The sequence below is a fragment of the Oncorhynchus gorbuscha genome, linkage group LG07 (assembly GCF_021184085.1).
Source record: "Oncorhynchus gorbuscha isolate QuinsamMale2020 ecotype Even-year linkage group LG07, OgorEven_v1.0, whole genome shotgun sequence".
Classification (NCBI taxonomy): domain Eukaryota; kingdom Metazoa; phylum Chordata; class Actinopteri; order Salmoniformes; family Salmonidae; genus Oncorhynchus; species Oncorhynchus gorbuscha.
In genome coordinates, this window is record NC_060179.1 from 71,055,492 (window position 1) to 71,072,712 (window position 17,221).

General features: G+C 36.8%; 1 protein-coding gene across 33 annotated transcripts in view; it reads right to left on the minus strand.

The window, feature by feature from the left end:
* LOC124040314 (neurexin-1a) overlaps window positions 1-17,221 on the minus strand; it is a 631,581-nt gene that overhangs the window by 71,338 nt on the left and 543,022 nt on the right. For all 33 annotated transcript variants that reach the window (XM_046357404.1, XM_046357403.1, XM_046357410.1 and 30 more), the window contains one exon: window positions 15,569-15,891. In XM_046357404.1, the coding sequence (XP_046213360.1) occupies window positions 15,569-15,891 (323 nt within the window). The remainder of the gene's footprint in view (window positions 1-15,568; window positions 15,892-17,221) is intronic.

A 17,221-nucleotide genomic window follows, 5' to 3' on the forward strand; every position in this document is an offset into this window, starting at 1 on the left:
GCAAGTAACTCTAATGAACTTTTCCTCTGCAGCAGAGGTGACTCTGGGTCATCCTTTCCTGTGGCGGTCCTCATGAGAGCCAGTTTCATCATAGCGCTTGATGGTTTTTGCGACTGCACTTGAAGAAACGTTCAAAGTTCTTCACATTTTCTGCATTGACTGACCTTCATATCTTAAAACAATGATGGACTGTCATTTCTCTATGCTTATTTGAGCTGTTCTTGCCATAATATAGACATTGTATTTTACCAAATAGGGCTATCTTCTGTATACCACCCCTACCTTGTCACAACACAACTGATTGGCTCAAACGCATTAAGAACGAAAGAAATTCCACAAATGAACTTTTAACAAGGCACACCTGTTAATTGAAATGCATTCCAGGTGACTACCTCATGAAGCTGGTTGAGAGAATGCCAAGAGTGTGCAAGGCTGTAATTGTATTCATTTTTTACCTTTTATTTAACGAGGCAAGTCAGTTAAGACCAAATTCTTGTTTTCAATGACAGCTTAGGAACAGTGGGTTATCTGCCTTGTTGTTTTACTTTGTCAGCTCGGGGATTCGATCTAGCAACCTTTTTTATTTTTATTTATTTTATTTCACCTTTATTTAACCAGGTAGGCTAGTTGAGAACAAGTTCTCATTTGCAACTGCGACCTGGCCAAGATAAAGCATAGCAGTGTGAACAGACAACACAGAGTTACACATGGAATAAACAATTAACATATCAATAACACAGTAGAAAAAAATGGGCAGTCTATATACAATGTGTGCAAAAGGCATGAGGAGGTAGGCGAATAATACAGTTTTGCAGATTAACACTGGAGTGATAAATGATCAGATGGTCATGTACAGGTAGAGATATTGGTGTGCAAAAGAGCAGAAAAATAAATAAATAAAAACAGTATAAAAAAAACAGTATGGGAATGAGGTAGGTGAAAATGGGTGGGCTATTTTCCTATAGACTATGTACAGCTGCAGCGATCGGTTAGCTGCTCGGATAGCTGATGTTTGAAGTTGGTGAGGGAGATAAAAGTCTCCAACTTCAGCGATTTTTGCAATTCGTTCCAGTCACAGGCAGCAGAGTACTGGAACGAAAGGCGGCCAAATGATGTGTTGGCTTTAGGGATGATCAGTGAGATACACCTGCTGGAGCGCGTGCTACGGATGGGTGTTGCCATCGTGACCAGTGAACTGAGATAAGGCGGAGCTTTACCTAGCATGGACTTGTAGATGACCTGGAGCCAGTGGGTCTGGCGACGAATATGTAGTGAGGGCCAGCCGACTAGAGCATACAAGTCGCAGTGGTGGGTGGTATAAGGTGCTTTAGTGACAAAACGGATGGCACTGTGATAGACTGCATCCAGTTTGCTGAGTAGAGTGTTGGAAGCCATTTTGTAGATGACATCGCCGAAGTCGAGGATCGGTAGGATAGTCAGTTTTACTAGGGTAAGCTTGGCAGCGTGAGTGAAGGAGGCTTTGTTGCGGAATAGAAAGCCTTGATTTGAAAGCCTTGATTTGATTTTCGATTGGAGATGTTTGATGTGGGTCTGGAAGGAGAGTTTGCAGTCTAGCTAGACAGGGTTAGCGTTAGGGTTAGTCTAGCTAGACACCTAGGTACTTATAGATGTCCACATATTCAAGGTCGGAACCATCCAGGGTGGTGATGCTAGTCGGGCATGCGGGTGCAGGCAGCGATCGGTTGAAAAGCATGCATTTGGTTTTACTCGCGTTTAAGAGCAGTTGGAGGCCACGGAAGGAGTGCTGTATGGCATTGAAGCTCGTTTGGAGTTTAGATAGCACAGTGTCCAATGACGGGCCGAAAGTATATAGAATGGTGTCGTCTGCGTAGAGGTGGATCAGGGAATCGCCCGCAGCAAGAGCAACATCATTGATATACACAGAGAAAAGAGTCGGCCCGAGAATTGAACCCTGTGGCACCCCCATAGAGACTGCCAGAGGACCGGACAGCATGCCCTCCGATTTGACACACTGAACTCTGTCTGCAAAGTAATTGGTGAACCAGGCAAGGCAGTCATCCGAAAAACCGAGGCTGTGTGTGTGTGTGTTCAGATTGTCTTAAAAAACGCTAGGGTCATCACATTAGCTAGCTAGCTGCTTCACTCGCTGTGGTGCACACCAAGGATCCCACAAGGCTATGGGAATGTTTAGACAGCATGCTCTAGCATTGGGTTGAAGAGAGTCCTGAGGTACAAAACACACAAGTACTATGTTGTTCAATAATTAATATAGTGAGGATAACAAGCCCATGCATTTTCTTCCCCGTAACTTATTTAGTTGTGCTGAATTAGTATTGTGTGAAAATATGTTCATATATTGGCATTAGTTGATATATGGTAAATAGATATTGTATGCTGCTTCCAGGAATGATCGAAGGTACACACACACTCATAGGGACAAACACACACACACTACTCAGCTCGCTCTTAGAGGACCTTCCGCAATCCCACATTCTTTCTAATTTTACAAACACATACAAATCTAATTAAATTGTATTTTCGTAAACAACAGGTGTAGACGAACAGTGTGATGCTTACTTACAGGTCCTTTTAAAACAATGCAGAGTTAAAGATAACTTTTTATTTTAAATTAAAGAAATAAACAATAGTGACAAAAATAGGAATAGAAATAGGAAATAGGAATAGGAAAAATAACATGTCTATATATATGGAGTAGAAAATAACATGGCTATATATATGGAGTAGAAAATAACATGGCTATACTGTATATACATGGAGTAGAAAATAACATGTCTATATATATGGAGTAGAAAATAACATGGCTATATATATGGAGTAGAAAATAACATGTCTATATATATGGAGTAGAAAATAACATGGCTATATATATGGAGTAGAAAATAACATGGCTATACTGTATATACATGGAGTAGAAAATAACATGTCTATATATATATGGAGTAGAAAATAACATGGCTATATATATGGAGTAGAAAATAACATGGCTATACTGTATATACATGGAGTAGAAAATAACATGTCTATATATATGGAGTAGAAAATAACATGGCTATACTGTATATACATGGAGTAGAAAATAACATGTCTATATATATGGAGTAGAAAATAACATGGCTATATATATATGGAGTAGAAAATAACATGTCTATATTTATGGAGTAGAAAATAACATGGCTATATATATGGAGTAGAAAATAACATGTCTATATATATGGAGTAGAAAATAACATGTCTATATACATGGAGTAGAAAATAACATGTCTATACTGTATATATATGGAGTAGAAAATAACATGTATATACTGTATATACATGGAGTAGAAAATAACATGTCTATATATATGGAGTAGAAAATAACATGGCTATATACATGGAGTAGAAAATAACATGTCTATACTGTATATATATGGAGTAGAAAATAACATGTCTATATATATGGAGTAGAAAATAACATGGCTATACTGTATATACATGGAGTAGAAAATAACATGTCTATATATATGGAGTAGAATATAACATGGCTATATACATGGAGTAGAAAATAACATGTCTATATATATGGAGTAGAATATAACATGGCTATACTGTATATACATGGAGTAGAAAATAACATGTCTATATATGGAGTAGAATATAACATGGCTATACTGTATATACATGGAGTAGAAAATAACATGTCTATATATATGGAGTAGAATATAACATGGCTATACTGTATATACATGGAGTAGAAAATAACATGTCTATATATATGGAGTAGAAAATAACATGTCTATATATATGGAGTAGAACATAACATGGCTATACTGTATATACATGGAGTAGAAAATAACATGTCTATATATATGGAGTAGAATATAACATGTCTATATACATGGAGTAGAAAATAACATGTCTATATATGGAGTAGAAAATAACATGTCTATACTGTAAATACATGGAGTAGAAAATAACATGTCTATATATATGGAGTAGAATATAACATGGCTATATACATGGAGTAGAAAATAACATGTCTATATATGGAGTAGAAAATAATATGTCTATATACATGGAGTAGAAAATAGCATGTCTATACTGTATATACATGGAGTAGAAAATAACATGTCTATATATATGGAGTAGAAAATAACATGTCTATACTGTATATACATGGAGTAGAAAATAACATGTCTATACAGTATATACATGGAGTAGAAAATAACATGGCTATATACATGGAGTAGAAAATAACATGTCTATACTGTATATATATGGAAAATAACATGTCTATATATATGGAGTAGAAAATAACATGGCTATACTGTATATACATGGAGTAGAAAATAACATGTCTATATATATGGAGTAGAAAATAACATGAACTGTATAACATGGCTATACTGTATATACATGGAGTAGAAAATAACATGTCTATATATATGGAGTAGAAAATAACATGTCTATACTGTATATACATGGAGTAGAAAATAACATGTCTATATATATGGAGTAGAAAATAACATGTCTATATATATGGAGTAGAACATAACATGGCTATACTGTATATACATGGAGTAGAAAATAACATGTCTATATATATGGAGTAGAATATAACATGTCTATATACATGGAGTAGAAAATAACATGTCTATATATGGAGTAGAAAATAACATGTCTATACTGTAAATAACATGGACTGTATATACAGAAAATAACATGTCTATATATATGGAGTAGAATATAACATGGCTATATACATGGAGTAGAAAATAACATGTCTATATATGGAGTAGAAAATAATATGTCTATATACATGGAGTAGAAAATAGCATGTCTATACTGTATATACATGGAGTAGAAAATAACATGTCTATATATATGGAGTAGAAAATAACATGTCTATACTGTATATACATGGAGTAGAAAATAACATGTCTATACAGTATATACATGGAGTAGAAAATAACATGGCTATATACATGGAGTAGAAAATAACATGTCTATACTGTATATATATGGAGTAGAAAATAACATGTCTATATATATGGAGTAGAAAATAACATGGCTATACTGTATATACATGGAGTAGAAAATAACATGTCTATATATATGGAGTAGAAAATAACATGTCTATACTGTATATACATGGAGTAGAAAATAACATGTCTATATATATGGAGTAGAAAATAACATGTCTATATATATGGAGTAGAAAATAACATGGTTATACTGTATATACATGGAGTACAAAATAACATGTCTATATATATGGAGTAGAAAATAACATGTCTATACTGTATATACATGGAGTAGAAAATAACATGTCTATATATATGGAGTAGAAAATAACATGTCTATATATATGGAGTAGAAAATAACATGTCTATACAGTATATACATGGAGTAGAAAATAATATGTCTATATATATTGTCACGCCTTAGTCATTGTATTTTGTGTTTTCGTTATATTATTTGGTCAGGCCAGAGTGTGACATGAGTTTATGTTATTGTATTTTCGTGTTGGGGTTTGTAGTATTTGGGATCGCGGCTGCTTAGGGGTGTTGTATAGGCTTGGCTGCCTGAGGCGGTTCTCAATCAGAGTCAGGTGATTCTCGTTGTCTCTGATTGGGAACCGTATTTAGGTAGCCTGAGTTTCGCTTTGTATTTCGTGGGTGATTGTTCCTGTCTCTGTGTAGTTTCACCAGATAGGCTGTAATAGGTTTCACATTCCGTTTGTTGTTTTTGTATATGTATAAGTTATTTCATGTATCGTGATATCTTCATTAAAGACATGAGTAACCACTACGCTGCATTTCGGTCCGACTCTCTTTCTACAAACGAAGAACGCCGTTACATATATGGAGTAGAAAATAACATGTCTATATACATGGAGTAGAAAATAACATGTCTATATATATGGAGTAGAAAATAACATGTCTATACTGTATATACATGGAGTAGAAAATAACATGTCTATACAGTATATACATGGAGTAGAAAATAACATGGCTATATACATGGAGTAGAAAATAACATGTCTATACAGTATATACATGGAGTAGAAAATAACATGTCTATACAGTATATACATGGAGTAGAAAATAACATGGCTATATACATGGAGTAGAAAATAACATGGCTATACTGTATATATATGGAGTAGAAAATAACATGTCTATATACATGGAGTAGAAAATAACATGTCTATACAGTATATATATGGAGTAGAAAATAACATGTCTATATATATGGAGTAGAAAATAACATGTCTATATACATGGAGTAGAAAATAACATGGCTATACTGTATATACATGGAGTAGAAAATAACATGTCTATATATATGGAGTAGAAAATAACATGTCTATATATATGGAGTAGAAAATAACATGTCTATACTGTATATACATGTAGTAGAAAATAACATGTCTATACTGTATATACATGGAGTAGAAAATAACATGTCTATACTGTATATACATGGAGTAGAAAATAACATGTCTATATATATGGAGTAGAAAATAACATGTCTATACTGTATATACATGTAGTAGAAAATAACATGTCTATACTGTATATACGTGGAGTAGAAAATAACATGTCTATATATATGGAGTAGAAAATAACATGTCTATATATATGGAGTAGAAAATAACATGTCTATATACATGGAGTAGAAAATAACATGTCTATACAGTATATACATGGAGTAGAAAATAACATGGCTATATACATGGAGTAGAAAATAACATGGCTATACTGTATATATATGGAGTAGAAAATAACATGTCTATATATATGGAGTAGAAAATAACATGGCTATACTGTATATACATGGAGTAGAAAATAACATGTCTATATATATGGAGTAGAAAATAACATGTCTATATACATGGAGTAGAAAATAACATGGCTATACTGTATATACATGGAGTAGAAAATAACATGTCTATATATATGGAGTAGAAAATAACATGTCTATATATATGGAGTAGAAAATAACATGTCTATACTGTATATACATGTAGTAGAAAATAACATGTCTATACTGTATATACATGGAGTAGAAAATAACATGTCTATACTGTATATACATGGAGTAGAAAATAACATGTCTATATATATGGAGTAGAAAATAACATGTCTATACTGTATATACATGTAGTAGAAAATAACATGTCTATACTGTATATACGTGGAGTAGAAAATAACATGTCTATACAGTATATATATGGAGTAGAAAATAACATGTCTATATATATGGAGTAGAAAATAACATGGCTATACTGTGTATACATGGAGTAGAAAATAACATGTCTATATATATGGAGTAGAAAATAACATGTCTATATATATGGAGTAGAAAATAACATGTCTATATACATGGAGTAGAAAATAACATGTCTATACAGTATATACATGGAGTAGAAAATAACATGGCTATATACATGGAGTAGAAAATAACATGGCTATACTGTATATATATGGAGTAGAAAATAACATGTCTATATACATGGAGTAGAAAATAACATGGCTATACTGTATATATATGGAGTAGAAAATAACATGTCTATATACATGGAGTAGAAAATAACATGTCTATACAGTATATATATGGAGTAGAAAATAACATGGCTATATACATGGAGTAGAAAATAACATGGCTATACTGTATATACATGGAGTAGAAAATAACATGTCTATATATATGGAGTAGAAAATAACATGTCTATATATATGGAGTAGAAAATAACATGTCTATACTGTATATACATGGAGTAGAAAATAACATGTCTATACTGTATATACATGGAGTAGAAAATAACATGTCTATATATATGGAGTAGAAAATAACATGTCTATACTGTATATACATGTAGTAGAAAATAACATGTCTATACTGTATATACGTGGAGTAGAAAATAACATGTCTATACAGTATATATATGGAGTAGAAAATAACATGTCTATATATATGGAGTAGAAAATAACATGGCTATACTGTGTATACATGGAGTAGAAAATAACATGTCTATATATATGGAGTAGAAAATAACATGTCTATATATATGGAGTAGAAAATAACATGTCTATACTGTATATAGATGGAGTAGAAAATAACATGTCTATACTGTATATACATGTAGTAGAAAATAACATGTCTATACTGTATATACGTGGAGTAGAAAATAACATGTCTATACAGTATATATATGGAGTAGAAAATAACATGTCTATATATATGGAGTAGAAAATAACATGGCTATACAGTATATACAGTATATGGATTTAGAAAATAACATGTCTATATTTATGGAGTAGAAATAACATAGCTATATTTATGGAGTAGAAAATAACATGTACATATATATGTACATATATATATATAGAGTAGATCATAACATGGCTATATTTATACATATATGGAGTAGAAAATAGCATGGCTATATATATATTCAGTACAAGATAACATAGCTATATTTGTGGTGTAGAAAATAACATGTCTAAATATATATGGTGTTCTGATGACCAGGTGGCGAATCGCATCTCTGCATGTCTGGCAGACATATCAGTGTGGATGACGGATCACCACCTCAAGCTGAACCTCGGCAAGACGGAGCTGCTCTTCCTCCCGGGGAAGGACTGCCCGTTCCATGATCTCGCCATCACGGTTGACAACTCCATTGTGTCCTCCTCCCAGAGCGCCAAGAACCTTGGCGTGATCCTGGACAACACCCTGTCGTTCTCAACCAACATCAAGGCGGTGGCCCGTTCCTGTAGGTTCATGCTCTACAACATCCGCAGAGTACGACCCTGCCTCACACAGGAAGCGGCGCAGGTCCTAATCCAGGCACTTGTCATCTCCCGTCTGGATTACTGCAACTCGCTGTTGGCTGGGCTCCCTGCCTGTGCCATTAAACCCCTTCAACTCATCCAGAACGCCGCAGCCCGTCTGGTGTTCAACCTTCCCAAGTTCTCTCACGTCACCCCGCTCCTCCGTTCTCTCCACTGGCTTCCAGTTGAAGCTCGCATCCGCTACAAGACCATGGTGCTTGCCTACGGAGCTGTGAGGGGAACGGCACCTCAGTACCTCCAGGCTCTGATCAGGCCCTACACCCAAACAAGGGCACTGCGTTCATCCACCTCTGGCCTGCTCGCCTCCCTACCACTGAGGAAGTACAGCTCCCGCTCAGCCCAGTCAAAACTGTTCGCTGCCCTGGCCCCCAATGGTGGAACAAACTCCCTCACGACGCCAGGACAGCGGAGTCAATCACCACCTTCCGGAGACACCTGAAACCCCACCTCTTTAAGGAATACCTAGGATAGGATAAGTAATCCCTCTCACCCCCCCTAAGTTTTAGATGCACTATTGTTAAGTGACTGTCCCACTGGATGTCATAAGGTGAATGCACCAATTTGTAAGTCGCTCTGGATAAGAGCGTCTGCTAAATGACTTAAATGTAAACGTAAATGTAAATGTAAAATAAAATGGCCATATATATGGAGTAGATAATAACATGGCTATATATATATATGGAGTAGAAAGTAACATGACTATATACAGGGGGTACCAGTACCGAGTCGATGTGCAGGGGTACGAGGTAATTGTGGTAGATATGTTCTGTACATACTGTACAGGTTGGGGTAAAGTGACTAGCAGCAGTGTATGGTGAGTGTGAAAGTTTCCGCTGTGTGTGTATGAGAGAGTGTGTTGGGTCTGTACGTACGTGTGTGCATGTTAAGTATGTGTGGGCATATGTAGTGTATGTGTCATGTGTATGTGTTTGTGTGTTAAATTGTCAATGTAAGTATGTGTGAGTGTGCAAGTATGCATTTCTCGTCCTAAAATTCTCATTTATTTGAAGACATTGGTACGGGTTGACTTTGAATTCTTTTGGAGTATGATTCGTAGCCAATCTGGAGGAGGGTTACAGGCGGCTTCGCATGCACAGTACATTATATGTAAAACCAATACTTGTAGAATAATCTACAGATACCAGGCCATGAACTTCAAAGATTTCCCAAAAGGAAGAGGTATATTTATGTATGCGTGTGTGGTGCATGCAATTTCATATGTAGGACTCTTGGGAATTTGCTGCATTTTGTTTGCATCAAAGATCAAAGCTTTGTTAGTAGCTGGGGGTTGGTGCAATGATCCTGAGGTACCACCAGGCAGATTACTGCAATGTCTTTTACCGGTTTCTGTATCTGTTTATTCACAGTGCTAACATATTTAACAAGTTGGATAACAGCTATGAAATAGGGAAAGCAGGTAGCCTAGTGGTTAAGAGCATTCGACCAGTAACTGACAGGTTGTTTGCTCATAAATCCCGAGCAGACTGGTTGAACAATCTGTCGATGTGCCCTTGAGCAAGTCACTTAACCCTAATTGCTCCTGCATGTGGATAAGAGTGTCTGCTAAATGACTAAACTGTAAATGGTAAGGTTGCAGGAATGGGTGGGGAAAGATTAACCAAATCAGTGCTGACCTTCACTGATGTGTAATAGCACAGAGAGACAGAAAAGGTTAGGTTTAAACAAAAAGTGGACTGATGAGGTAGGAATATATGAAAGACAGTGGCTAGTGCCTAGACAAAGGTAATTGGTTGCATATAAAAATGGAGCACCCCAGATACAAACACACTGATAATGCTGTAACAGATCATGTTGATAATGACACGCTTGTCCTGGACTCGATTATCTACATCTAGGGATTATCTTTCTGTTTCACACAAAGAGGGCCTTTTGATGTAATGAGACAGCCATCGATTCTGTAGCTATCAGCAAATGATCCTCCTCAACACTTCATCACAATGGATATGACGGTGCTCCTTTGAGTGGTTCATACAACATGTCATCATGGACACCATCAATTGTTGTTGAAAAAGCTAATGGATTGATGATTGTTTATTGAAAATTGTATTTCATAGATTTTTTTGGCCATTTTTTTCAAAGCAATTGGAGGTAATGTACATGCAGTTAGATGATTCACCTATTCACCTGAGAGAGTAGAATTTTCTTATTTAGTTGGTGTGTACTTGACAGTATGTAGTATCTGCTCATATTGACAGTCTATCCAGAATGCATTTACACCTGTGAGCAAATATGAACATGGATGTCTTTCATTGACATGAGTAGCACATTGCTATTCCATGAAGATGAACCGATTTGGAACAGAAACGTAAGACAGGTGCATCAGCAGCAGAGTATCAATTCTTCGGCTTGTGTCGCGATTTAAAATAGTGCCCCATACACGGATTACAGATTAGACACAATTACAGACCATTGTCTGATCTTCCACCGTGGATTGCATGCTGCTCCTACGGTTTACGGGCCAGGACTAATCCTAGGAGGGGGGAGAAAACATTTATCCCAGATCAATATTTATGAAATGGAAACGAATAATAACATCGGAATTTACTTGCTTGGATTATTTCTTTATCGCTCTCACTGTCTCTTTCTGTCTCTCTCCTTCTGTGTCTCTCTTTGTTTGTCTCTCTCTCTCTCTCTCTCTCTCTCTCTCTCTCTCTCTCTCTCTCTCTCTCTCTCTCTCTCTCTCTCTCTCTCTCTCGCTCTCTCTCTCTCTTGCTTTTCCTTACAGTCACAAACTTGCACTGAGCTCTATGAAAACAGACAGGCAGGCAGGAAGCTAGTAAAAGAGGATGATGCCTTGGTTGGTTTCTCCCTCCCTTTGTGGACAGACAGAAATGGTCTGGAACACTCCGACGGACTCGGGAGGCATGGGGAGGGATGGAGAGAGGCTGTGTCTATTTTAGGTTCCCAATCATTGTGTCTGTATGCATTTCCTAGAAACTGGGCCATCATTTTCTATATGTGAGTCTCGAAAGCCTTGAATGCAATAGAATGCAAAATGTCTTCCTGAAAAGCTCATTTGCTTTTGGACAGCATTAATGCCTTATCCTCTGTGGCATAAATGCACACGGAGGACAGTGAGACAATTAGCCAATGAGCCGAGCTCGGGTTCCACCCAATACCCAATCAGAGAGAAGAGTCATGGCTTGGGCTCTACCTAATATCCAATCAGAAGGATCAAGTAACTTGACTGTGCCTTTATTGATTATGTTGTCTAGACTACAATATTCTTTATTCCTAGATTTGTTTTGATTGCACAGTATTACCCTTGCTTGTTTCTCAAAAGGGACATTTGATCAATTATTAATTAGTTATGCCAACACACCGCTTTGAACATGTCAGCAGTATAATATCTAATATGAAAGCAGCTCCCACAGCTGAGTATCAACCCACTGTGAACACGGGAAGTAAATACTTCAACATTACCGATCCTCTTTTCACAATAAGGACAATATGTTTATTTAAAATAAAAGTTAATAAATCTGGATAATACTTCAAGTGCCAGAGGAAACTGGGTATTCGGAATACTTTTAGAAACTGAAAGAAAATAACGTAGTAGGATAACATTTCTTATGTTTGCTTAGAAATAAAACCTATTCAGAGGGATTGGGGTTAAATGCAGAAGACACATTTCAGTTGAATGCATTCAGTTGTTGTTCCTTTCCTAATTTCTCCTGCTTTTTAAGCTACCTCAACACATTTACTCACTACTATTACCCACAATGACCACTAGTTTACCTCACAATTACCACAAACGACTTCTGGGCAATGGAGGAGTGAAGCAAAAATCCTGAAAGGTTGTGATGTGACTTAAATGACTGCCCATTCTCTTGTTATTATGTCTTTGGAGGTCAGCCAGCTAGTTTATGAGACAGACCCCATTCCTCTGACTCCTTGACTCTTTTGGTCTGTGGCTGATCAAGCATTAGCCAGACACCTCCTTCAAGCCCAGTGCACATATACCCAAGGGGTGAACTCTAAGCCCATACCCTGGTCCATCAATTTGGCATGAAAGTGATTCAATGTTCACTGCTCTACCAAAATCACTCTCTTTTATCCCAAGACATGCAGTCGCTTCATAGCCTCGGAATTGCACAACAATTTAAACGACAACTACCCTGGTTTTCATTGGCCTCTCCTCTTTTTTTATTTCTCTTTTATTTGTTATTTTGAGCATGGAGGCAGAAAATGCCCCCTGGGCTGTGCCCTATGAAGCATCATGTGTATTTCTTCACTACAATAGTGCTTGAGGAGGCCACCCCACATAGTGCTTTCTCTCCCTGGTGAGACACACACAAAAGCAACTTTAGAGAGGTAGGAGCAACTTACCCCTATCCTCCCCTATACACAATGACCTAAATGAGTCCTGGCCATACAGTCTAGTCTGCATGTCTGCACGCAATCCAGCTTCCAATAGAACCAGCATTGTTAAAATAGTTGAACTATGGATTTTTCGCAAATATCTATTTAGTGAAACATATTTATTTAGTTACTTCTTTTAAACATGTTTTGGGTTGTCTGTAAGCTCCACGAGCAAAATATCTGATTTGAAAGAACTGATAAAGCTGTCGATATTAATAATTTTCAACCATTTTTCGGAACAATAATTTATATGATGAAAATGCACCTGCATGTTTTAATTGAGATATAATGATATATAATACTTAATATCCCTGTTTGTTTCTCCAGAAGGAGAGATTATTAAATCACTCTATTCCAATGTGTCCTTTGTCATGTTTCTAAATGTAATAAGTCACATTTGATTGCAGCATATGTCTAGCAGTGTCATAGCATACATTGGCATACACAGTGATGCTATGTTAAAGCTGATGATGGGGTACCCTGCTGGAGACGTGATTCACCCTCTGTTATTGAGGTCAGATGCATCATCGAACAGCTAAGAGCACATAACACAACACATAATACGTGTAATATTAGGACAGTTATGAGAACATCCGTATTGTGTAAGTTGTTGGGTAAGCATGTAATGCGCACTGACTGAACAAAATATTAAGAACACCTGCTCTTTCATGACATACAGAGCCTTCAGAAAGTATTCATACCCCTTGATTTATTGCACATTTTGTTGTGTTACAGCCTGAATTCAAAATGTATTCAATAAACCAATTTCTCACCCATCTACACACAATAACTCATAATCACAAAGTGAAAACATGTTTTTAGAAATGTTTGCAAATGTATTGAAATTGTATATCAGTATTCACTCCATGAATCAATACTTTGTAGAAGCACCTTTAGCAGTGATAACAGCTGTGAATATTTCTGGGTAAGTCACAAAGAGCTTTCCACACCATTATTCTTTAAGCATTTCAGACTGAACCAGGTTTTTCTCTAGGATTTTGCCTGTGCTTAGCTCCATTCTGTTTCTTTCTTATCCTGAAAAACTCCCCCGTCCTTAAGGATTACAAGTATACCCATACAGTAGCATGATGCAGCCTTGAAAATATGGAGAGTAGTAATCATTAATGTGTTGTATTGGATTTGCCACAAACATAACACTTTGTATTCAGGACAAAAATGTAATTGATTTTCAAAATGTTTCTGCAGTATTACTTTAGTGCCTTGTTGCAAACAGGAAGCATGTTTTGGAATATTTGTATTGTGTATAAGCTTCCTTCTTTTCACTCGTCAATTAGATTAGTATTGTGGAGTAACTACAATGTTGTTGATCCATCCTCAGTCTTATCCTATCACAGTCATTATACTCTAACTCTTATAAAGTCACCATTGGCCTCATGGTGAAATCAATGAGCGGTTTCCTTCCTCTCTGGCAACTGAGAGGAAGGATCCCTGTATTTTTGTAGTGAATACTTTCTGAAGGCACTGTAGACTGACCAGGTGAATACAGGTGAAAGCTATGATCCCTTATTTATGTAATTTGTTAAATCCACTTCAATATGTGTAGATGAAGGGGAGGAAACAAGTTAAAGAAGATTTTCTTTTGTCTTGAGACAATTGAGACATGGACTGTGTGTGTGTGCCATTCAGAGGGTGAATGGGCAAGACAAAATATTTTCTCAAAGTGCGTTTGAGCGGCGTATGGTAGTAAGTGCCAGGCGCACCGGTTTGTGTCAAGAACTACAACACTGCTGGGTTTTGCCACGCTCAACAGTTTCCCATGTGGTTCAAAAATGGTCCACCACCCAAAGGACATCCAGCACAACTGTGATAATCATTGGAGTCAAATAGGGCCAGCATACCTCTGAGGGTAAAAGGGGGTGCAACTCAATATTAGGAAGGTGTTTCTAATAGGTTGTGCACTCAGTGTATGTCAAATGCATGCAGTGACCTTTCAAATGGTTTGAGGTCATGATGAAACATACATTCCAGAAAATAAAATACAATAATGTAAGCCACAGATAACCACAAAATGAGTCAAATTTGTTTGTGCTTTTCTTGAAAACTCTTAAGGTCATTGCCGTGCCAAGTTTGGCATGTGAACAAACATTGGAGTTGGCTATACAGCAGAAACTGATCTGAGACCAGGCAGAGAACAAAAACGTACACACAAAAGAAGACGACTAATAGGTTTGGGCCCTGCATTGCGGCTGCCCTCTGCTCCAGCCGCTCAAACCTAATGTGTGGAAGTGTGGAAGTGTGTGTGTATCGGGGTTGGATAAAAGAAGAATAGAAATGTCCCTCTCTCATGGACGAATGAAGTATATATTTTAAGTTCTGAGTTCTCCTACCTGTTGAGGTTCCCGTGGCGTCGTCTGCTTCACCCTCCTACTGGACGCTGTCGTCGTGGTGATCTCCATAATGGATGTGGACGTCTCCGACCGGTTGGCTGTGTTGGCACTCGACTGTGGCGTGATGGACGAGGGCGACTCCCCCACCAGCCTCACGCTGCCCTGGATGCGGATATTACGATCTCCTTCTGTGGCCATGTTGAACACCTTCAGCCCGTTATAGTAGAGGCCTGAGAGCTGGCCCTGAAACGGGCGACTCCTGTCCCGGTCCCAGCCACCTATCTGTATGGTGGTCTGGCTGTTGAAGATAGTGAGCTGCCGACCTGTGGGAAAACAACGTTACATATATACGAGAATGTATGTTGGATGGAACGCGGACGGACTCTGCCGCCGCAAATTCCCTACTTGTACAACAGAAATCCAAAACAAGTCACAACAGAAATCCAAAACAAAAGAGTGATGAAAAATAATCGCGCATAAGAAAAATGACATATTATTTGCCCAGTCTGCTAATGAGTCGCGATAAATTACCCGTTGCTAGAGGCAAACCTCTCATGGTAATTTATTGCGGTTTGAATGATGGGATGGCTATGGAACAAAGGGAGAAAGAATAAAGAAAAACATTTACAGTTGTTGTAAATGAATGCACTGTAGCTTTGCTAAAAGGACAATCAAATGAACTTAACTGCAGGGAGGACATTAATCCTGGTAGGCGTGTGAATCTTGTCCCATTACTTCACAGCAATGTACTAAACTGCAATTGATTTATTCCTTGAAATAATAAGACAATCTTGGAAGTGTGAGTTTTTACTGCGTAAGTAAAGGAAATAAAAAAGGGACAGATTGTCCATGAGAAATTGTCTGTGGAGAAAATAGACCTGACAGATGTGTCATCCTATAGTGTCCAATTATCCTCTTTGAATAGCTTCATACTTTAATTCCTTTGAAAACACTTTTACCATTTACTTTTTCGTTTCATTATGCGAACCAAAAAAACACCATTCAAAGTTGCGGAATGTATAGATTTTTTGAGTTTCATTACGATAATTATCATACGTTTCTAAAGCTTTGCCAAGGTTTTAAAATGTTGCCTATTACTTTCATCATCATCATCATCTCAAGACCGCCTTTTAGCAAGAAGTGAACGCAACTTAAAACTGACACGTGATATGAAAAATGAGGCACGTAACAAAAGAGTCATTCCTGACAGTAAAAATAACTGAACAAACTGAACCAGAAAACATTCAAATGAAAAATAACCATGGCACATACTGGTTGGGAGATACAACTTGGTTTTTAGAAACATACAAAAAGGCATGCACTCAAACTTAGACGTTTTATGATACATTTCCTTGATCTTCATTCCCTATACATATTTACAAAATCTGTTAAAGGGACTCACTTTCTTTATGCCAATTAATATTACACTCTATTTACCATTTAAATGTATTGCAGTTTAATCAGTATGATCCATTATAAATCAACCACATACATGTATGTGTATCAAATATAACACTACAAATATCAACTGAATGGATAATTTAACTGGACCTTTTTTAGTTGATCATTTAGGTGTTTACATCAAATAACAACAATGATATAATAATTTATGTACATTTTAACAGTGTTGACATTACTTCAAGAAATAGTTAG